Source organism: Anastrepha obliqua, chromosome 1, assembly GCF_027943255.1.
Source record: "Anastrepha obliqua isolate idAnaObli1 chromosome 1, idAnaObli1_1.0, whole genome shotgun sequence".
In the NCBI taxonomy this organism is placed as follows: Eukaryota; Metazoa; Arthropoda; class Insecta; order Diptera; family Tephritidae; genus Anastrepha; species Anastrepha obliqua.
This window is the reverse complement of record NC_072892.1, coordinates 32,516,792-32,541,131: the sequence shown is the minus strand read 5'-3', so window position 1 is coordinate 32,541,131 and position 24,340 is coordinate 32,516,792. Positions and strand designations below refer to the sequence as shown.

The window sequence follows — 24,340 nt, the reverse complement described above, 5'->3', positions numbered from 1 at the left end:
CCTGCGAGCATAAAACCACTGCTGAGAAGCAAACAAATAAAGCAAAAACACAGTGACAACAACAAATGTTTATGTTCTTTCTATACAAAATTTTATTGAGGCAGGCATTGACACAGTTTTGACTCCACTACACCCAACCCACTGAGTGACGGAGTGTTGGGTAGCTGTGTGTGTGTATGTATGTATAAATCATTTGTAAGTGAGACAAACGCGGAACACGCGCCATGGAGCGGAAGCTTGCGTGCTGCTGGAACGCGCTCTTTATGTGCTCACAAAAACACAATAACCCCTACGTGTGTGTGTGTAGGTATGTATGCGTACATACGCATGCATACGAAAACCTATGGATACATAAGTAGTTTTATGTTTGTAGTTCAGTTTGTACATATTTTATGTTGGTTACAAATTTATAATGTCAACTTTATGATATTTTTATCTTGACAATTGCACACACACACACACAAGCACTTGGCAAGTGCATATCTCCAGCAAAAATGTCGGGTACTGGGCTACTGTGCCAGCGACGACAATGGCGTATTGCGTGTGTGGGGAACAATGAAAAGTTTGTCGCATGATAGAAATTTAAAGAAAAGTTGCCTATTAATTAAAAATATGTAAATAAGCAGGGGTAAGCGTAAGGATGAATGATGTGGCTGGTCTTCGGTAAAAAGCGAGTGTCATATATGTATGTACGTACATGAGAACTTATAAATCGTTTAGTTCGATAGGAATTTATGGCCTGAGAGAAAATATTAAATAATTTAATTTCAAATAATCATTTTCAGCTCTCTTTGTAGTGCAGAAAACTGTTAGAATTTTGCTGTTTTTTTCTCGCAATAATCTCGCCTTTATTCCGCTCCGCGCCAAAGCTGTCAAATTTTCGTTGTTATTTCGTGCTATTTTCTCCAACTGTTTTACTCTGACCAGGCGAATGTGCGACATTTTCGAGCCTGTACAAAGGGTAAGGGCGAGCGTTGTACAGTTAACTTTAGTTTATCTGTGTACCGTAGTTCGTGAAAATAGTTGTGAGAAAACTTTAATTCTTAAAAAAATGGAAGTAATTTTTTTCAATATTTTATTTATATTTATTTTTATTTTTTTCAAATATTTTTTTCAGTGTATACTTATAATTTGTTGAAGTGTTGCATTTTTTTCGTTCTATTCTAAACGAAATACGCACCCTTTTCACGGAGCGTACGACAATTTTCGCCTTATATCAAGATAAAATGGCATGACATTTTATTCGAGAAAAGAAAATACTATAAAATTCACCAACTGACAAATGAGCTCACTTCCGTCATTCACTACGCACACACGCGCTTATCACATTACGTAGCTCCCTCAAGCAAACTTCTAAGTACATACATACATGCATACATACATGTATCCATATATATGTATATATGTATTTGTTGTCATGAGGGGAAAACCTAAACGAGCGCGAAAAAATTTTAACTTTAGTATGTAGATCAATACTAGTTCTATGCGGGCCAGTGCTGTGGTGGCTAGTTTTTGTCCTTTGAATTTTTTTTTTATTCCTTGGAACAATTCGGAGTAAGGCAATTGAATCAATTGAATTTAAACATATTTGAATCGAAATATTCAAGTTACTGGAAAACGTTTCACATCATTAAAATTTCACACCTTCAGGCTCCCTAAGAACACAATGCAACCTGCCATATAGCGCAAGAAATCATTTTTATAATTTTTTTGTTTTTTCTAGTGAACGCAGTGAACTGTCACTTTGACTCCTAAGTCATGTAATTTCACTTGTCTATGTTGACAAACCAGCTAAGGTTGAAAGGTTGGAGGCCCACATTCAGCGCTTTATAAATGAGATAAGGCCGCTTATGCTCGAAAAAAGTGGAAAGTGGAAAATAAAGGCGAGAGTATTTCATAAGACGCAACCAAAAGTCTGGAATTATTTATAAGCGCTAAATACAATAAAATTGCTGAAGCTCAAATCAGCAAAAAAAGTAAAAGTCATGATGAAGAAAGCTCACATAAATTGATCGTACTTACATACACCAATACACGGTGGCGCAAAATTAATCAACCAATTTTTCATTTTTATAAATTTTCCGAGTGGATGATTAATTTAGCGCCACCTCTTCCAATTTTTATATTTTTATAATTTACCGGGCGGATGATTAATTTTGTGCCACTTTGCATTATACTTATATACACACAATTTGAAAAGCTTTCACTTTCAGCTTGAGCTTAAATAAAAGAGTAAAAGCTGTCACTTCAAATTGGGTCGTTAGAAATTGAAAGCTTTATCTAATAAGAGGGTCGCTATTCCAGAAGCAGGCCGTTCACAGATTGAATAACACCAATACCTGCAAAATAACTAAACAAACGGGGCCCAACTTCAACAAATCCAGAGCGACCGACTTGTTAAGAAATTCACGAGCAGGCAACATCAGAATTGAGTCAACAATAACCGGGCACTAGCCTTTGAGAGATCACGCCAGGAAGATGGGGGGCTACAGCAATAAATGTGGAAGCCGCAATCAAGAAGAATGTAAGGAAACAGGCTTGCACTATTTGTGTGAGTGCAAAAGACTGCGCTGGGGGAATTCTCGATGGTTAACTTGAAAGAAATTGCAGTAAAGACAAGAGGCCACATAGGCAAATTCATAGTCAATTCAAGATGGTTCGACTAATAAAAAGTAGTGGCTCTACCAGTGGTCTATCAAACTGGGATCTTTTGTGCTGTGTCACTCAGACAACACCTCCATCACCATCATGAGGATATGCAAGGCTTCCCATTTAAAAGTAGCTTAAAAATATATTTAATTTTTTCGCTTGGGCCAAATTTCTTTGCTGGGTCGCTTTTACGATCTTTCTGGCCAGCCAATTTGACTAGTAGATATAAACCAAGTTTATTTATGAACATTTTATCAGACATTTTTAAGGAAACGCTCGGCGGATGAAAGTTTTTAAAAATTTTCTTGAAAATATTTCAAGTCAATTTAAATTAAAAGTGTTCACTGAAATTTGATTTAATGAAGCGTAAAATTATTGCAAGAAGAGTAGGTAATAGTTAAACAACAACAACAACATAGCATGTTTATTGCGCAACCGTTTCGAATGCGAAACAGGCGCGTACACCTCAAGACAGTAGCGGCAAATGGAGTTTTTATGTACAGATGTCGATCAATCACACCGAGCGCTGGAACAAATCATGAAGGGTCAAATTATGGTCCCTTTTATTGATTTCATTATGTTAGATTTCAAAAAAAGTTGTATACAGATAAAAAAAACACCTGTTAGGTTTTATAGAATTTTTCAGTAATTTGAAATAAATTAAGATCATTCAACCTTTCAGCCGCAATTATATATTACATATACAAATAATTTCCTTATTTAATTACTCTTAAAAATTCCGTGTTAAAATTAGTGACGCATCTGCGTAAAATGAGTAAATTAGTGCCAAACTTTTAACAACAGACTAAAGTGAGAGTTGGAACCAATTTCTCAAATCTAATATTGAACTACCGCAAAAGAAATGCAGTGGAGAGCAATTTACCCCTCATTTCGCAGTCATCAATTTCTAGACCGCCGGAGCAGCGCATTCTAAGAGGAAAAAGAAAGAATGGCTTAAAAATCATACTGGGTTATAGAAATAAAAGAGTGCGTGTAGAAATATATGTATATGCATGTGTGTGTGTGTGCATACGCATGTGACGAGCTTTTGTGCGTTTGGCATTTGATGAGTGCAACTGTGCATGCCTTCAGTCTTGTTAACATATTTAATGCTCACCAGCACACACTTTCATATGTGTGTGTATATGTGCATACATACGTACATTTACAGCCATAAAAAACCTACATTAATCTGTCTTAATAAAAACAAAAAAACGATTGGCTTATCAGTTGGATTATGCTTTGCCGCTTTGGTCATCAAACTTAGGTGAATATTTCAAAGTGCGCGCCAAGAAATGTTTCCTACTCCATAACTAACTAACTTGTGCTCTTATTTTTAGGAGTATTTAAATGAAATATCAGCAAATATAAATAATTACTCTACTCTCTTGTGAATGCTGAATTTTTAAATTTGCATTTGCTATTTGTGTCCATTGAGTGCCGAAATCTCTTCTTCTGCTAAGAAAGCAGATTTTGTACAAATAAGAGCACTTCAAGCCGTTTATGATCGTTTTTCGATTTCAAGTACCCTCAGCAGGTATTTTATGGTTTATTTACCTAAACTCGATGTTTGTTTTTCACACAAGCAAGCAATGGCAACTGATAAAGACTGCCTTACATAATTACAGCACTGGGACTTATTGACAAGTTTTCACAATTTTTGATAATTAATTTACTTCTTATTTAATTTTATTAATTTTGTATACAAATTTTGTTTATTCTCCTGCAAGAACCATGCAGATCAAAGTTTCAAACTTGGAGAAAATAAAAAAATGCAACAAATTTCCATCAAAATTTTTAGAAATAAAAGTTTGGGGGGAAAAAACCAATATTTTTGAGTATATAGATTAAAACAATTTATGGTCGGTCTTCAGCTTCCGGGCGACGTTACGACTAATTCAAAAATAAAGTTGGATGATTAATTTTGCGCCAATAATGATAATTTTTGACCAAGCAATGACGATTTCCATCATTCAATTTTTTTTTGTTTTTCGTTTTGTAAAAAGGTTATTCAAAAATAAAATTGGATGATTAATTTTGTGCCACCTTGTATCACAGCAAATTCTCACAACTCAGGAAATATCAGTCTTCCGTAATATTTTGCGCATTTTCATACTTTCCACCCATTCTTTTTTTTTTGCATTTACTGCAAAATAAAGTAGGATGATTAATTTTGCGCCACCTTGTATCATAGCAAAAAAAAAATCACAAATTCTCAGAAATATCAGTCTTCCGTATATGATTTTGTGTATTTTTTTTTATACCTACCCGCCACTTTCTATGTCTTTGCTGCAACTTTTACTCTCATTGCCCTCTAATTAAAAGCGTTCACTTATGTAATGAACTTTCAATGCAAAGAAAAAAACCGAAATCTATACAAACATTACCAATAAGATTGCAACAGAGTTGCTGTTGAAGCTCGCAACTGTAACTGCATTGAAGCAACAAAGTAACAAAGCAACACAGCAACACATCTCGATACCCAATGATCGGCCGTAATAATTCAATCAACATAACCAGAAGTCAATTGACTCATGTTTCGATATGCACGCCGTTGATGTTTATCATTACCAACAAGAAAACACAATACCTGCAGATATGCAACAATTTACAAGCACATATGTACATGCATAGCTGCCAACTAACGGCAGCAACATCTCCAGCCGTAGCAAAAAACCAGCAAACCCAGCGGCAACGGCAACAGCAGCATTCACTCAATCGCGGCTCTGAATTTATTATGTGGCTGTGCGAACCCACCGCCAGCATTTGGTCGGTTGGCCACTCCACTTCACTTCACTTCACTTGACTTGACTTGGCTGCTGGTGGAGGTGCTTGGCTAAAACTGTTAGGTCTCGTGGCGGTTGTAGGCTGGCAATTCGCTGCCGGCAACTGCACTCGTATCTCATCCAGCGCATGGTCAGTGGTTGCTTTGCGCTTCTCGCTTCTCGCTTTGGTTATGCATTGCAAATTTATAAATTTTAAATTTGATAACGAACAACACGTACCGTTAACGTACAACAAAAACAACAACAACAACAGCAACACTAACAACAAACCACGAGATCAACTTGGCTCTTGTGCGCGTATCGCATAAAATACGACGAATTCCGCAAAGGTGCAAAAGCGGGCAGGAATTTGAACGAAATTTATATGCCTCCAAAGTGGTGTGGCGACAAAGGTGGCTCGTTTGCACGGCACATCAGTCAGTTGGTCGTTGCAAAAAGGTCTGGCAACAAGTGGTTTTTACTTTTCTGTCGTTGTTTTTTTGGTGTTTTTTGTTTGTCTCTGAGATTTTTGTCATTTCTGTTGCCGGGTCGCTACCAAAACGGCGCGTCTGCTCAAACATTATCATTATCAGTTTTAATGGCAACATCATCATTATCGTTGTTGTTGTTGTGGTTGGTGTAAATGTTGTCGTCAACAGCGGTGATTATTATATTATTATTATTACTATTATTATTATTTTTTTTTTGGTTTGTTTTTCTGATTGACAAAGGGGCAGGTGATGGTTAGGCAGCGCGGTCGATGCCGCGTGAAATGTTTGCCCAAAGTGTGAGCAGAAAAAAAATATATTTTATACATTTATAAGGGTGTAGTTGATAGCCCTTAACTGCCCGTTTCTGGTTTTCTATATTTTTAGCAATTTTTGTTACGCTAATCTTTCACTACCCAGTAACTTACTTTCTGCGTATTTATTATTTCTTGCTTTTTGCGTGTAAACAAAATTTATATCGGCGCTCACGCATCTACCAAATGCTTAGAAATTTTGTTCGGCACAACAACAGCTACATTTTGAAGGTAATTTAACCTTTTCTTGTGTTGGTCGAGCCTCGCTGACCAGGCGGCAGCTTTCGCTATGTAGCGCTTAAAACGAAAGACTGCCAAAACCAAAAAAACGAAAAAATAAAAACCAAACAAAACCACAGCCGAATATAAGTAAAGCATTTAATAAATACTACCTTTTTTAACATTTGCGCCAGACCTCGGTGGCCGTTTTTTTTTTGTTTTGTGGCGAACGTGCAACTGAGCCTAAGCGCTCAAGTGGCTGCCATAGATACTGTGGTGTGTTGTTGTTACACAAACACACACCCATACGTACACAAATGCTTGGTTTTTCTATTTTCTCATATATTGTTTCACGATTTTTACGCGACCGCGCGTTCAATGTCAGTTAAAAGTGGCTGCAAAGTGGCGTTTCGTGTCAACATTTTTTTTTACTGCCTGCACTTCTTTCTAAAATACATTTTTTGTAACTCAAAATCACACACTCTCAGGCCTAATGCCGGATTTGCATATTAAATTTGATACTTAAATGAATTACGTGCGTTTATCTTATAAAGTATCAGCGTTCGTCTCGGTAGCCTGCGATCACTTGAAGATCCGCTCAGGGCATTGCCAAGTTACGTTGAACTGCTGTCTGCGCACCACTGGTTAAGTGTGGTAAGATTTTTTGATAAATTAAATATCATTTAAATTGGTTGATTTAGTTAGTTGGCTGGCTGTTGCCGGAATTTCGACTAATAGATAAATGAATGTATCATATTTCGAGACAGGTTGATTTTTCGGGTTCACCTACTTTTCAGCTCATGAGTGTGGGGTGAAGTGGTGGTAAGAAGAAGAAGCGTCAGGTTGTGCTTAGCGATGTTGTTGTTGTTGTAGCAGTAACTTTGTGTGCTTAGCGATCTTCCAAAGCAGTTGCAGCGTAGTAAAAAGTTAAACTGGTATTTTAATTACACAGTGCGACATCAAAAATCAAACCGCACCGGACCTTTTTTTTCTGATAATATACCTATTCAATAGCAAACCCCTCGCTGGGTTTTTAAAAGTTAGCTCGATTTTTTTTTTATTGCGTCTTGAAGTTTTCTATTTTCATGAGATTTTGGAGTTTTACCTGTACGCTAAATTTGACTTATAAATCGACCTTTGTTTGATTTAATCGATTTATTTTGTCATAGCTTGATGCAGAAATTTCGTACATGTACAAATAAACTTATTTTGAGAAGAACCTATATCTCAATACGCAATTTTGAATACCAAAATTTCGAAAAATTGTATGTTTTTACCATTTTTTACTGTAATTATGAAAATAATTTTATACGTAACCACCCGTTATACACATTTTCAGATTTTTCTATTTTTGCTAGTATTTTTTCCAGATACGGTTTTCCAATGAATATTGGATGTAACAAAATGTGATCGTGAGTAGTGAAAAGCCAGATTGGTCTCACAAGACTTTTAGCCTGTTAAGTAAAATAAAAAGTATAAAGAAGGTTGTAGTCTGTCTTATCAGGAAATGTTTGTTTTAGAAATTCCAAAATTTGTTCCCAACGATTTTACCTGTTCTAAGATCGCAGCAGTCTGGCGAGATCAGGTTCGTGCATAACAACTCCTAAAACACATTTGACGCGCTAAATATTTTGTGAACAATACGGTTTTTGTTAACATATTTGAATTTATTAATTTCATTTACGTGAATTTTTTATGAATTAAGAAAATAAAAAATGTACAATTGTCTCGCAAATATTAACGTTTTCTGCTATTGTTGTGGACGTTTCACACCAGCGAGTGAAAAGCATGGATCAATCAGTGATGATTTTACTGTGGCATACAGACTTTATTTTGATCGTGAAGTTATTTTGAATGTACCTTGGGCGCCAAACATAGTGTGTAGAGGTTGTTATGTTGGTTTAGTAAATTGGTTGCACAACAAGCAAAGCAGAATGCCTTTTGGAATGCCAATGCTATGGCACAATCCAGAAGAACATGATCCAAAAAATTGTTATAGTTGTGCAAATACTGTGATCGGATTGAACAAAAAGAAAGCGAAAAACAAAAAATACGTTTCAGTCCAGTGTGTACAATTACCGCTTGATCATAATGAAAATATTCTAGTGCCAAAATGTCCCAATTTTGATGCTTTAAGTGAATCTTTTTCTGTTATAACACAGCCATCATTATTTGATATACATTCCGAGTATGTTCCCGAACCATCAACGTCAGTCCAGCCGATTCTAATAACGCAAAGTAAATTAGATGAAATTGTTGCTAAATTGGAACAACACAGCGGAAATAAAAAAAAAAAAAATTATAAGAATTCAAGTCTATATTCTTTTTACTTAATCTATTTAATATTTTTACCTACAGAGTTTTTAGATATTTATAATAAAAAAAAAATTAAAGCAGAGTATAAAAAAATTATTTTTATGAACAAAAATCTTGTTAAAAATTTATTTTTTTAGAAAATAGCAAACTTAAAGTTCAGTTTTATGTTTTTATCTTATAAATGACTTTTTTAGTACATTTTGTAACATTTTTGCTAGAAGAAATAGTGAGAAATTTTAATTATTTTCATAATTACAGTAAAAAATGGTAAAAACATACAATTTTTCGAAATTTTGGTGTTCAAAATTGCGTATTGAGATATAGGTTCTTCTCAAAATAAGTTTATTTGTACATGTACGAAATTTCTGCATCAAGCTATGACAAAATAAATCGATTAAATCAAACAAAGGTCGATTTATAAGTCAGATTTAGCGTACAGGTAAAACTCCAAAATCTCATGAAAATAGAAAACTTCAAAACGCTATAAAAAAAAAATCGAGCTAACTTTTAAAAACACAGCGAGGGTTTTGCAATTAAATAGGTATATTTTCAGAAAAAAAAGGTCCGGTGTGGTTTGATTTTGATGACCCCAAAATTGTCGCACAGTGTTATTTGTATTCCACAAATCAACATTCGGTTATAGAAATGCAAGACCCTGTCCAGATTTGTCATGTGAGTATTAATGGCATTTTTGGCGCATAAATTTGTGAGAATTAATAATGATTTTTTTTTGCTTTTTTGGTTGTTACACCTGTCCTCACATTGGTTTTTTTTTATTCAAATAGAGTTGAAACTTCAACAAAAATCATATAACTTTAAGTTTCAAACTTTGTACAGTTAAAAAAAGAAAAAATGTAAAACTTTCAAACTTTATTGTATGCATACTTCTGTGTTGACATGCCATTTCTATAGTAGGCGCTCCTGCGTGATAAAAAAAAACGACTCCCAAAAGGCTTATGAGGAACGCTCTCTACTTTACATCTTAAAATATTTTTTTTGTACCTACATTCTGTCAAAAATTACCGGGAATTGTTCAATTGTTCAATTCAGCGAGTTCTCCTTAATGGCGTCTATCGACTCAAAGCGGCAAGTTTTTGGTCAAAAAAGTGTTCACAATATTAGCCTTTTAGCCGATTCCTATACACATTGTCTCTAAAACGTTGCATAACTTCCAAATAATATTATTTATTTACCGTAGAGCCTTTTGGAACGAATTCCGAGTACACAACACCATTATAATCAAAGAAAACGAGTAGCACGACTTTCACTTTTGATCGACTTTGACGAGGCTTTTTGGGTTTCGGCTCATGTGGATAGCGCCATTCAGCCGCCTGTTTACTGGTTTGCATGTCAAACTCATATACTCACGTCTCATCACTTGTTGTGATGCGCTGGATAAACGTTGAGTCCGAATTCACTTGCTCAAGCAAGCTTTCAGCCATCTTCTGCTGATGAAGTTTTTGAAACAAATAAAACTCTATTGGAACGAGTCGAGCAGCCACGCGTCTCATGCCCAGTTGATGGTGTAAAATGTTGCGAATTGATTCGTGAGAGACGCTAAGGTCACAAGCTACCTCCCTCAAACTTAAATGATGGTTTTCTAGCACCATTTCTTTGACTTTTTCAACGATTTCATCCGTTGAAGACGTTGATGGGCGACCAGATCAGGCACAAAATTTAAGACAAATTCTTTGTTCGATATTTTTCTCCATAGTGACACCTGCGCTTGACTGATATAATTAAATGCCAAAAACACACTAGTTCAAAGATCACGCTCAAACTCTGCGACACAATAGAGTACAGTTGTACCAACATTCCAGCAAAAAAAATTTAGACATACACATATATGTGAGTTTTTCAAATGAACAATTTCCGATATTTTTTTTGAGAGAATATATGAATAATTATTTTTCCTCGTGGAACTCTGTGGGTTCAGAGATATGCCGTTACAAGTAAATTGCATAGTCGAGGAAATTCAGTAATCTTGCCCAATCAGGGCAAAAAGGAGCATCACTTAGGGAATTCCATTGAATGACGTGAGAGAAAACGGCGCTTGAACGGCGCTCTCAGCTCTGATTTACCAGCAAAAAATTATTTTTTCACAAAATTTCTACTACCTTCATCAGCATTTATACTCTTTTTTGCTTTAATAATTTTACAGTTTTGGTTAGTTCTTTAAATTTTATATTTTTAACACAGAAGTTGCGCGCCAATCGAATCCCAAGGAATAATAAAATCTAACGTAAAAAAAGTTTGCCAGAAAACCGATATAAAAGTGTCATATATAACGACAGATCCAATTTGTATACAAACAACGAAATTTCCAAATTTATTTTATTAGAAAATTCTATATTTTTAGGTTTCCTAAACATTTCACATTCATTTGCTTTCCTTTAGTTTTCAACCATGGCAAATAGCCTATTTTTGTTATAAACTCAAAATGCCCGCCAGCTTAACTTAATGACTGTCTCATGGCGATTTCACAATATTTTTGTGTGTATGTACAAGAACGCTGACATAAATATATAAATATATATGTATATATCATATATATATGTATATACTGATTTTCATCATATCCCGAATGCTTATAAAAATACTTTAAGCTCGATAATTTGTTAAAGATTTAGTTTTTATGTTCTTTGCTACAGACTTAATGTCTCTTTACGTTCCACTGTTCGCAGCGTCAACTTCTTTGGAGGAAAGCGAAAATTTCAAAATATGTATGTACTCGTATTATATGTTTATTTTCGTTGCAGTGAAAGTGTTTTTCTTTCTGACGCGCAAGGGATTAACTCGGAAATTTATTTGTGTTTGCAAAGCACACTTGTAAGTGGCAACAATCGAACAGCAACTTTTGGAATGGCAAATAAAACCAGACATGTAGCTCGGTGATATGTACATTGGTGCTACAAAAAAAGCTCGGAGATCCAATTATTGCGTTACTTTACGTCAAGTATTTTGAATGCAATGACGAAAAAATGTGCTACTTAGCAGAACAAATTTTACGTTAAAAGATATAGAAAAATTCCAAATTTTAAATAACCAAAAAAATTGTAGTTTTGAAATAAAAAAACAAAGGAAAAAAATTAAAATTAAAAAATCAAAAAATAAATAAAATTTCATCAATTAATATAAATATAAATAATTTTCAATCTTTATAATAATAACTCAAGAAATCTAAAAATTACTAAATTACGATTGAAAAATGAAAAAATTTTAATTTTAATTAAGGCCAATATTTGAGTCCAAAATAAACACAAAAATGAGTATAAAAACCTTTTAATTGTAAAATAAATGTAAAAAAACCAAAAAAAAATGTAATCATCCATTAAAAAAATATAATCAATTTAATCGAATTGTTTTTTAAAAACAAAAAACTGTTAATTAAAAACAAAAAAATTAATAATGTAGTTTTCACACAAAAACTAACAAAAAATATTTAGAAAAATGAACAAAATTTGTAAAAAAAATTAATAAATTATAAAATTAAGATGAGAAAAAATTTAGGCATGCGTTAAATTGAAACATAAGAAAAAAACTATTTAAAAAAGATGTATTTTTCAAAAGAAAATACCTAAGAGATAACAAAACTAATATAAAAAATTATAAAATTAAAATGAAAGTATTAAAAAGCAAAATAATATAGTTGTCCATATTTAAAGAAATATGGAAAAAAATTTAAAAAAATTGAGATATCATAAAATTATGACTAAAAGTTATTCAAGCATAAAAAAATAATAATTTTTAATTAAAAAAAAATTTATTTCATTTCAGTACAAAAATTAAATTAATTCAAAAAATTTCATTCAGTACAAATATTACAGAATTAATATAAAACATTAAATAAATATTAAAACAATTTTAAATGTACTTAAAAGAATTAAATATTGTTGTTTTTATTAGCACTAATAGATTGGCAGAGGTCTTTAATGAAATGATAACTAAAATATTAAAAAATAAAGGTGAATAGAAACTAAAAAGTCGATATGTAAACCGTCACCACGTCACTTAGAAAGTTCGACACCCGATTTCTGCTTCTTCTTTCACACATATTCACACACTCGTCCAATCAGTCGTTGTCCAGATGGCAACGAAATATCATTGGTTGATTTCTCTCGCATATCACCAACACAATCTCAGTTTTTTTCCATACACATTCCAAGTGACGTCAGCCTATTAGCTCATTCTGTCAAATTTGCTTCAAATATAAATGAAGGATTACAAATGAAATTCTCGCTTTTATAGCCATCCGTGTAGGGATCGGTAATTGGGTAAGAAAAGGACAAATATAGTTGTAAAAGTAAACTGTCGAAACTTAAAAGTATTACTAGACTTAGCTTGACATTAAATGTTATATGCATTAACAGGATGCTTACAAACATTAATTATTACAATATTAATATTAATATTAACAATAAGGAGCCATGCATAATAATGTGAACCTACAATGTAATGATACCGTTAGATGACGTAAGAAAATTATATAATTTAGAATTGGCGAAAAATGCGTAAATTGCCCAAAATGTACGGAAAATGAATGAAGAAAAAGTAGCACCTAGAAGTTTTAGTTGCGTATTTTTTATACATTTTTTTTTATTTTTTTACGCTCATAGAGTATTTTCGCATTTTTTTTAATTTTAGTTCTTAATTTATTTTTTAAATTTAAACAGCTAAACTTATTTAATTTATTTATTGCATATTTCTGTGTGGGTTTGAAATAACAACTGAAGTGGACTTAGCCCTTTTTTCTGTAAGGCACTAAATTGCTTGGTTTCCTCGAAATAAGGCAATAAACTTAAAAAATAATGAAAAAAATTTAAAATAATATTAAAAAAAAGTACAAAAAAATAAGTAATATTAAAACAATAATGAGAAAAAAAATAATAAACAAAAATAATAAAAAGCAAATAAAAAATAAGTATAAAAAAAATAAATAAATAAAGTAACTATAAAAAAAATAAAATAAAAAATAAATACAAAAAAAAAAAATCAAATAAAAAAAAAAACTACCAAAAAAATACAAATACATATTTTTTAAAATAAAAAAAAACTAAAAAATTAAAAAAAAATATAACAAAAATTAGAATCTCATTAAAACTTCTTGAATTTTTTAATCTTTTCTACTAAGTTTGAAGCTTTGGTTGTATGGTATAATATTCATGGTAAATTGCAATAAATAATATTATAAAATAAAATATTACTATAAAAAATATAAATTGTAATAAAATATAACTAAAAAAACATAAATTATAATAAAATATTATTTTTGTAATTAAATAAATATTTTATTTATTTTATTTTAATATTTATAAATAAAAGAATTTAATCAATTAATCATTTATAGCTTTGGCTTGAGTAGCTATATTAAAAAATATTCAATAAAATATTACATGTTGCTAAGATAGCTCCGAGTTTATTGACCTTAAAGCGAAACCAATTAAAGTCACTTGAGTTGTTTCGTGAAAAGTCCACAGATTTAGTTAGTCCCTCACTTTTTCATCTTTAATTTAGGCACTCACCATCGATATGACTTTTCAGTAACCTCTATGTACACACACTAGAATGCATACTCGCATATATACATAAATATTAATGTAAAGGGTTTTCCAATAAGAGATGTTATTTTGATATTCAAAGAAAAATGCTATTTTTAATACAAATGATCGGATGTTTATTTCATTATAAAGAGGAAAGTATACCGTTAATAGTGGCAAATAACATCAGGCAAATGACCACCACGACCACGCTTACAGGACAATATTCTTTTCATGAAATTTCGGTTATGGGAATTGCAAAGTGGCTGCCCTATGTCCTCGATATCCTCACGACTTCCATCTTTAAGGTCCTGAATCGACCCTGGGCTGTTGGCGTAGACCTTCTCTTTCACGCGGCCCCAAAGTAAAAAGTCACAAGGTGTTAAATCGCAAGATCTCGGTGGTCAATTGTGATAATCTCTTCGAGAGATAACACGGTCCGGAAACTTTTCCCGTAAAAGATCAATGGTTTCGTTGCTTGTGTGAGGCACGTAGCACCGTCTTATTGAAAATAAACGTTGACCAGATCAATACCATCCAATTCCAGTCATAAAATATCGTTAATCATCTCTCGATAGCGCAATCCAATTCAAAATAACACCTGTTATTGGAAAACCCTTTATAATACTAATACATCATATACACATAAATATGTATGTATGTGTATGTATGCATATTTTTTTAAATATGTCTGCTGAGTCTTTAGTTGTCATAATTTTTGTTAATCCTCTTTTTAAACCAAACAATATTTTTCCGCTTACTTAATTGCTTTAAATATATGTAAGCCCATACAGGCGCATGTATGTATGTATAGTATGTATATCGCTACTAATTCCTTACTAGCAATTTTTCAGTTTTTATTTTTTATTTTTTTTTCTATTTTATTTTCTTTTTTCTGCTTTTTTTCACACCTACGCTCACAAGTATGTAAATAAGTAATGTGCAAATATATTCCAGATGAATAAATAAATTTCACGCTTGTCATTCGCACAAATTTTTATTATATTATTGCTAATAAAAGGCAGATAACCTAAAAACTCTAAGCGTCTATTAAATAATAACTAGTCAATAAAACGCAAACGAATATACACTTATATACATACATACATACATACAAATAATTATGTTAGTTGTAAATACTTACGCGTAGAAGTGAAGCTACCACTATGAGTTTCATAGGCTTAACATACAAGTGCTTTCAGGTATGGCAGAAGGCAAATCGTATAGTACGTAAATATGTATGTGTGAGAAAAAATAAAATTTGATCGATACTTGTAGTCATTTGAGAGTTCGTTCAACTACAAAAATCAAAAAGTTTTCCATTTCATTACCCCTGGTTGCGTAAACGCACATACACATACACATGGGAATATTTTAAATCATATGGGGGCACATCTGTTAAGTGACTCTGAAGCAACAATCAGAATACCAGAAGAACTTACAAAAACAGCAGCTTTAAAATGTTTAAAAAGTTCTATGTTAGTTTCATAATACAACATTTGCTATACTTCCTCTTGTAAGTTTTATGTTATTCAGATTATGTTAAAGGTTATTGTTCTCGCTGTTAATGTACAATAAAAGTATTGTAAAGGAATGTTTACAGCAAACCGAAAGACACTTTCCCCATTTAAAGAGCATTCTTTGCTCTGTAACTTTGAAAGCGAAGAAAGAAACCAAAAGGTAGTTGAACAAGGCAAAAGTTCTAACGAAATCGAAACTCATCCTATGTTACTAATATGTGAAAAAAAAAGTATGCACTAATAGTTAGTACCTTGTCGATATTGAAATCTGGAGATAAAAGAAAAGAAAATATACCTATTGGAAGATAATGTTTTGAAGGGTCTCAGCAATTTAAATACCTCGGTGTTTTACAATAAAGTACAACAATATGCGTAACACAATACAATATCGAAACTTGGCCTGAAATAAAATATGCTTTGCCAATATAAATCATCTAAAATCAAATGTTCTCACGCGGTTCTCAAGCGGTAATACGCACCGTTCATATTCATGAATGCGAACACATGGACACTTACCCACGCAGATGCTTAATGCCTAAAAGTTTTCGAAGGTAAAATAGTCCAAAAGATCTTTGGATCACTCCGGGAAAGTCATGGCGCATATATTGTACATTACGGTAAAACAACAAACTGTTATCTTTATGCAAAGGAGAAGATGTTATTAAACTCATTAAATGGCAAAGAATACATCAGTTGGGTCACATTTAACACATGAACAAACGCATGAACAAAAAACCTTAACCACCTATAATCCGCTGGTTTCGAAAACACGAGGACGCACAAATGTGCATTGGTTAGACCAAGTCATCAATTACCTGAAAAAGATGCACGTAAGCAACTGGAGGAAACTGTCAAAAATCGTGACGCCTGGAAAAAAATCATGAATGCGGTATTCGGGTCAACGATGAATAGATTCACAGTTTTTCGTGGAAATTCTGCAGTCAAAAACTTCAAAAAACAATTGCTGGGGTGCGGAAGCATTTATCTACAGCGCCTGGTGTTGTGGCGTGAAGCGAAAATTGATATTGGCAGAATTCGGGTACCTTTTCCACGTCTGAAATGTTGCATTTCGTTTCTACCCACTATAGCATATTTAACCCTAAATGGGTAGTTTTCGTCGGTTCTACGACCATTGCCGCTCTTTGCAATTTTTCTCTCCTATTGCTTGTCATATTGGACCCTCTTTTATTGCTTGATAAAGTTTCTTATTATTGAAAATAATATAGCAAACTTGCATGTTTAATATTCATAAAAGAAAAAATGTATGAAAAAGAGGCTTACCTTTGAAATATGTGAAATAATATTACCCTTTCATAGGTAATGATAGTTCGGTAAGCGACTTGAGATCTGGCATAATGAATTTACTAGGAAAAGGGGTATCTAGTAATTTAGCCCTAGCGAGGTTTGCCCACTCTTTCGTTCAGCCATTGAAACCAACGATACAAAACGGGTGCATATTTCACTCAATAATGGCAAAGAAACACCACCGACTGGCTAGAGGCGGGCTAAGCGCAGGGTGATCTCAATCTCAGAATCGGGTAAGTATATGCTCGCACGGAGCAGACGAGACTGCAAGACTCTGTGATATGCCTGGCTAGTCATTTTATGAGTTGTAGTGAATATGAGTCTATTCGGTAATCTCATTTGATCTACATATCTGCCTCAAGGAGAAACAAACGATTGTTGCCTTATTTTCTTGCCCAAGTTGCCTTATTTCATTTTTCCTCATTTAAAAAAAAAAAAATAAATAATTGGCGCGTACACTTCTGTTAGGTGTTTGGCCGAGCTCCTCCTCCTATTTGTGGTGTGCGTCTTGATGTTGTTCCACAAATGGAGGGACCTACAGTTTCAAGCCGATTCCGAACGGCAGATATTTTTATGAGGAGCTTTTAAATGGCAGAAATACACTCGGAGGTTTGCCATTGCCTGCCGAGGGGCGACCGCTATTAGAAAAATGTTTTTATTAATTTTGCTTTCACCGAGATTCGAACTAACGACCTCTCTGTGAATTCCGAATGGTAATCACGCACCAACCCATTCGGCTACGGCGGTCTCATTTGCTTCTAACAAATTTACGTATCAACTGATTGGAGTTATGGCTGTTTCCCACATGAATTATTGATATGAATCATTCACAGATAAAGGGCAGCCATTTTGTTTGAGTGACATCTGTCAAATCTTTTGTTTATTATTCAGTTGTTTATGCCAAATCATCATGGCAAGTTACACGATTGAACAGCATGTTCAAATGATAAAACTTTATTATCAAGTGTTCATTAACGCAAACGTTGCGCGCATTGCGCCCATTTTTCGGTAGACGTGGTGGCCCTTCCAATTTCCTATGGCCCATATTGAACCATATGGATCTAGACGACATGTGGTTCCAGCAGGACAGCGCTACGTGCCACACAGCAAACGCCATTTTAGTCCATTTCAATATCTACCCGCCCTTATTGAAAACCCCTTTATAAGAATATTTGAATTTTTTAATTTTTTTTATTATATTTTTGGCAAAAAACTTTCTCATTTGTCTCTAATAATTACTTGCGACCTATATATTCTCCCAGCATATTCTTTATCAACATATATTAAAATGCACAAATACACAATTTTCGTACTCACTGTAATCACTTTGTTCGTCCTGCGTTCCATTCACCGTACCATCGGGCAGCAGTTGTATGAAGCGATTCTTAATGTAGATTTGAATTTTGCGCGCCAAACCCGACAAATGTGAAATGGTCGAGCGCTCGTTGCGATCCAAATTGCTGGGCAAATGCCTACTGCCATTTGAGTTTCTAAAATTGTTCAGTCTTCTCGTTTTCGGACTACCGTCAGAGGAACGTCGCACTATGCCACCACCATTGGCACCGCCATGATGACGCACAGCCACTTGACCACCAGCGCGCCGACCGTCCAAAGCCGCTGACGTTGAGCCCGCAGCTGGTGCCGCTTGCTCCACCGCATCCGCCTGGGATGATGATGGGGACGCTGGTTGGCGTACGCTGCGTTCGGTGCGCGACAGCAGAATGGCTGTGTGATGCGCAGAAGCAAATGTGAAGGCGGGTGACGGAGGTGCTGCTGCAGCAGCGATGTAAGAGGAGTCCAGCACTGCTTCATCGGCAGAGAGCGGCGCCGCTGTGAAGGAGTAGGGAAGGCTTGTAGAGCTGCTGCTCTCATCCTGATAATCATTACTAACGGTAGAGTGCACATCCTCCCCCTCCTCCACTGCCTCCTCTTCAATGTAGTTAATATAGTTATCATTTTTTATATTAGCTTTAAGTTTATTACTGCTAGTTGTTGCTGTTGCGGTTGTAGTAGTTTCGAGTTTATTTAACGTTCGTTTTGGCGCCACGGCTATTTGTTGATTTTGATTATTTAAATTATTATTTTTAATTAAATATTTATTGCTAATACTATTTTCACTAAAACTGAGTGGTGTGTTGGCGGTGGTGGTTCTGGTGATATCGTCGGCCGCATCACTTGATCGAGCCTGACGATCGGTGGTTGCGCTGTGATGTGTTATGACGGTGTTGCTGCCGCTTGCTACCACAGCGGCATCAACAGCAGACGCAGTAGCTTCATTGCCGCTGCTCTCATCGCTGAATTTTTTACGCTTGCGCTTATTCGATATCAAATTCAGCATTTTGATGCGTTGCGCACTGTGCAATAGATCGCCGCGTGAAGTTAGTGGTGCGTGTGGCGCAGGCTCATGACTTGCGCTCGCACTGCGATCACTCCCAACGCTGGCACTTGAGCGTTTGCTGCTCGCATTAGCACCTAAAGCGGAGGCACTTTGCGCTCGACTGCTTTTTGGCAGATCCTCTGTTGAAGGGGGTGCTTCTTCTTGCTGCTGTTGCTCACTTTCACTGTAGTTACTACTATGGCTACTATTTCGATTTGTATTTAAATTACTATTTAAAGAGAAATTATCATTTACAAGCACTTTGTCACTAACAATGTGGCTGCCACCGGCACCACTACCACCGTCGAAATCGTCGCTGTTGTCATTACTGCTGTAGCCGCTGCGGTAGGTTGTGGCGGTTGCATTGTTGTGAAATGCTCTCTCGGCGAAAAAAGCACTCACAGGTGATAAAGTGTCCATTGTGCGCGCGTGTTGTTGCTGTTGTTGCACTGCTGCTGCTGCACTTGCTGGCATCGCATACACCATCATACCCGGCCAGTCAATGATTATCGAAAGGAGGGCACCCAGCAGCGCTAGGGCCCTCCAATACAGACGTAAATTCCTTCGCATGAACGAGATAAATAACTGGCGTTAAGCCAATAATGCACGCTAACAGACACCAAGGTGACCAGCGTATACTTGAAAAAGTAATAATTTTCGTGCAAAATCGTGATGTGTAGCTCACACGCCTCAACTACGGGATCCACGTGGGAGCTGCGCACTGAGGTAGGGCAGAGTGTGCGTAAGTCTTAAGCTGTATCAATTGTTCGACACGGTCCTCAATACACCTTTCGCTCCAAGCTGACACAACAGGGCGGCTTGGCCAGAAATTGAAATGTTAAAATCCAATATTTCTTGCTTTTCACTGCAAACTTTTCAGTCGCTCTGATTGCTGTTTTCTGGCAAGGATGGGGGGAAATCCTCTGGCAGGTTATTTTGTGTTGCCTTTTTGTTGTTTTTTTGTTTTAATTGACAACAATTATAATTTATTATTGACACCTGGTGGTACACAGTACAAGTTTTTGCGTATGTATTTGTTTGTATGTAAGTAATTACGATTTTGTCGCTCGCTTTCTGTATTCGTTACAATTTATTTATTTTATTAAATTTTTTTTTTTTTTTTGATTTTTGGTATGCAAAATAAATCAATGCAATTAACCTTTCCTTTTTTCCGAACTTGATTTCTTTTACGCGAAATTTGCTGTTGCTGAATCTGAAATTTTTGAAAATTTACTTTTTTCACGCCGCTCTTATTTAGTGTGCGTGATTTATTTTTTATTTTCTAGTGATTTATTTATGGCTTTTACTTTTTGTGTAAACTAAATATTTAGGTCACCATACTGTTGTAATATTTTACACAATACAATTTCAATTGTCGTTGATTTTCATCTTCGTCTTCCTCGTTGATATTGCATTTTTTCTCACTCTTCACAGTCGTCGATCTCCTGGCCAAGACATTCGAGAAATGGCGGAGATTTTTTTTTGCCGCGTGCATTTGCATAAAACGTCGGCGTTTGCCGTTAACGGCTGTGCGCAAGCGCGTTTAGCTCTAAGCACTGCTAGCCGGTATGCGAATTTACTGAAATCACAAGTACGTAGTTCGACAGGCTTTTAGTGTTGTTGCTTTTGTTATTACTAACATTTGTTGTCGTTGCTGTAGTCATTATTTTAAAACACCGCTTGGGAAGTGGAAATTGTCAAAGTGTTGAATGTAACTGCAATTAAAGAAATAGAGAGAAGAGTAGAGGTGAGAATTCAATTTTTTTTTAATTATAGTAAATTTTAATAACTAAAAAAATAAAAAATAAGAATAAATTTTAATTAAATATTGATGCATCAATAAGGAAATAAATTTAATAAATAATTTGTAACTAAAAGTTTTAATAACAGTCGCAAAATGGCTCCTCGATAAGAAGGTCGCATAGACCTATCGAGTAAAACAAAAATAAGCCATGAGTGTAAATGCGTAAAGAAACTACCATAGTAACAGTACAGACAAAAAGGAGATGCCATAATAACGGCGTGATGAAAATCCACAAAATACCAGTGCAATCCGATTTTTTTATATTTTTGCATCATAAAATTAGTCGAGTACAATTTTATGATGCAAAAATATACAAAATCGGAATACCCTGGCATTTTGTGGATTTTCATCACGCCATTGAAATTATAGTTACAAAAATAAGTTTTAATAACTAACAGATGCCGCGGTTTTCTTTGCACGTAAAATGAAATACCTAATGTGTCTGGCAATTAACACCAACAAATTTTTGAAAATGAAAAGCAAACAATTTCTGTTTTTAGTTGGCATTTTTTACAATATACTACTGTGTCCAAAAAATAAGGTGACATTTGATTTTAAACTGCGCGCTTTGAAGGATTAGGAGAATTCTTTTTTTTTTTAGGTTGGTAGTACTGTGAGTGACATCTATGTCAAATTTCATGTGAAATATTCATTTACTGTTTGAGATACGCGTCGTTTTGTGAGCTGCTAAAAGTGAGTTTCTCGTTTTTTGCAATGTCGAAATTTGTTGAGCAAAGAATTTGCATTAAATTTTGTTTGCGGAATCAATTTTCGGATACGTTGAGGATGGTGCAGAAAGCCTTTGGTGATGAGGCTATGTCTAAAAAAAATGTTTACAAGTGGTATAGTGAGTTCCAAGCCGGTCGTGAACGTGTCGAAGACGAAGAGCGTCCTGGGCGACCATCAACCTCAACTGACGAAGCTCACGTCCAACAAATCAAAGATTTGGTGTTGAAAAACCGTCGATTAACGATTAGAGACCTTGCTGATGATGTTGGCATATCGAAAGGCTCAGTCAATACCATTTTGAAGGATGTTTTGGGCCTCAAGCGCGTCAAATCTCGACTGGTACCGAAAACATTGAATTTTTTGGACTCGTAATTCGTGATCATTTCATCAAAAACTCAACCCATATCGTTCCGCAACCACCGTATTCACCTGATCTGGCACCGTGCGACTTCTGGCTGTTCAGCAGGCTCAAAAGACCGCTCCGGGGACACCGTTTTGACACGATAGAGGAGATTCAAGCCGCAACGAAGACGGAACTGAAGGCCATCCCGGAAAGTGACTACAACCAGTGTTTCGAAAATTGGAAAAAACGTTGGCATAAGTGCATTGTGTCGGGAGGGGATTACTTTGAAGGGGATGAAATTGATTTGGAAGAATAAATAAAGAATTTTCAAAATAAATACAATGTCACCTTATTTTTTGGACACAGTAGTAAGGTAATTAATAATTTTTCATATCACAAAATAAGTGGCAACTAAAAAAATGTCGAACCTCTTTCCACTCCTTTGAACACCCATATCCCAAACTTTCATTTTATTTCGTTATAATTTAAAAAAAATATTAATTAGATGGCAACACCCTTTGAAAATTTATTTTTTATTGAATTAAAACTATCACACTCATTTTTGTACATATTTTTACCAGTAACATATTTCTGTAAAAAATGTCTTAAATTCCAAAAAACAACAACACCGGGTAAAAAAAATGTCAAACTTCTTTCCACTCCTTTTAACACCCATATCCCAAACTCTCATTTTATTTCATTATAATTTGAAAAAAATATTTCATGCAAATTTCAATTAGATGGCAACATCCTTTGAAATTTTATTTTTTATTGAATTAAGGCTATCACATTATCTTTTTACATTTTTTTTACCAGTAATATATTTCTGTAAAAAACTTCTTAATTTCCAAAAAATGTGGGTGGCAGCACCAGCCAAATTTTTGTTTTTTATTATAGCTTGTTCAAATGCCTTTTATTGAATTCTGTAGCTTAGTAACTAAATGAAATGTGCGATAAATTGTTATTTTTCCAATAAAATTCAGGTGGCAACGCTACCAAAAAAATTGTTAGAAAGGATTTTTCTTACAAATATGTATATTTTTTTAATAAATTACTGCCGTTTTAAAAAACAAACAGGTGACAACACCCACCTCAAGCCATTATTGCACACCAACAAACATAGGCTCTCCTACGGTTAGCTTAAATGAGATGCTCTGCAAGTAGAGGAACTCCTTCAGACAGAACCAGTCAGCTTGTTCATGGAAGCGGATCAAGCAAATACTCTCTCAGAAATTTAAGTAGCAAATTTCGAAAGTTTGCTTAAAGTTTCAGACTTCATCTATCATTGCTTGTTTCTGCTCTTGAAATCTGGCGATTCTCTGGTGAGCATTTGAGATTATTTTTCGCTTAGTATTTAGGTTGGCATAAATGGTGAGGGGCTCACTTGGACAAAGAATCAAAATTCGTCCATACAGAGGAAAAACAAAGGGAAAGGAACCGAATAAACCAGAAACGAAGGAAGAAAAAGCTTTGGATTGCAGGTTAACGACCAACAATGGCTAATTATATTTGCATTAACTGCTTCAAGCTAAATACGAAATTCACCAGGTGTGTGATATTGCAACCTGCTACATACGCAGGTGTACCAAAAAAGTGAGAGCCCAGATATCTGAATCTTAGCTCGATCAAAGCAGGACAGCTGAGGAGGAGGCCCCTTCTGTAGAAAGAACTTGAAGCAATCCCAAGTTTCACCGCATGGATACCTAACGGACAATGCCCGGTAAGGATACCCACTAAATTAAGAATAAATAAATCAAAATAAATAAATTCCATGGCCGATATATTCGTGGACAGAAGGATCTCGCAACGTTACCCGTTTGTGCACTAACCCAGCGCTCACTGAGGTGACGTGAGGCCCATTCTTCCAGGAGCAGGCAACAAATTCTAAAAGTAACCCTAATACTCTCATTTCCCGGTGAAATCATCTTGAAGGTCCCCTGTCTACCCAGCTCACTAAGTATTTACTACTTGGAC

At 34.8% G+C, this 24,340-nt stretch overlaps 1 protein-coding gene across 1 annotated transcript; it reads right to left on the bottom strand.

Moving 5' to 3' along the window:
- Nucleotides 1–5,442: 5,442 nt before the first annotated feature.
- On the bottom strand, nucleotides 5,443–19,976 carry LOC129246162 (mucin-19-like). The gene is made up of 2 exons (XM_054884773.1): nucleotides 18,431–19,976; nucleotides 5,443–5,597 (listed from the first exon to the last, which is right to left on the bottom strand). Exons 1-2 carry the CDS (start codon nucleotides 19,974–19,976, stop codon nucleotides 5,443–5,445), a joined length of 1,701 nt encoding a protein of 566 aa, XP_054740748.1.
- Nucleotides 19,977–24,340: the final 4,364 nt, after the last annotated feature.

Bases quoted from the DNA above. Each gene is read 5' to 3' on its own strand.
- LOC129246162 (XM_054884773.1), bottom strand. From the start codon at position 19,976: ATGGTGTATGCGATGCCAGCAAGTGCAGCAGCAGCAGTGCAACAACAG. The intron at 5,598-18,430 runs GTGAGTACGAAA...GCATAACCAAAG, and splicing joins GGACGAACAAAGTGATTACA to CGAGAAGCGAGAAGCGCAAA.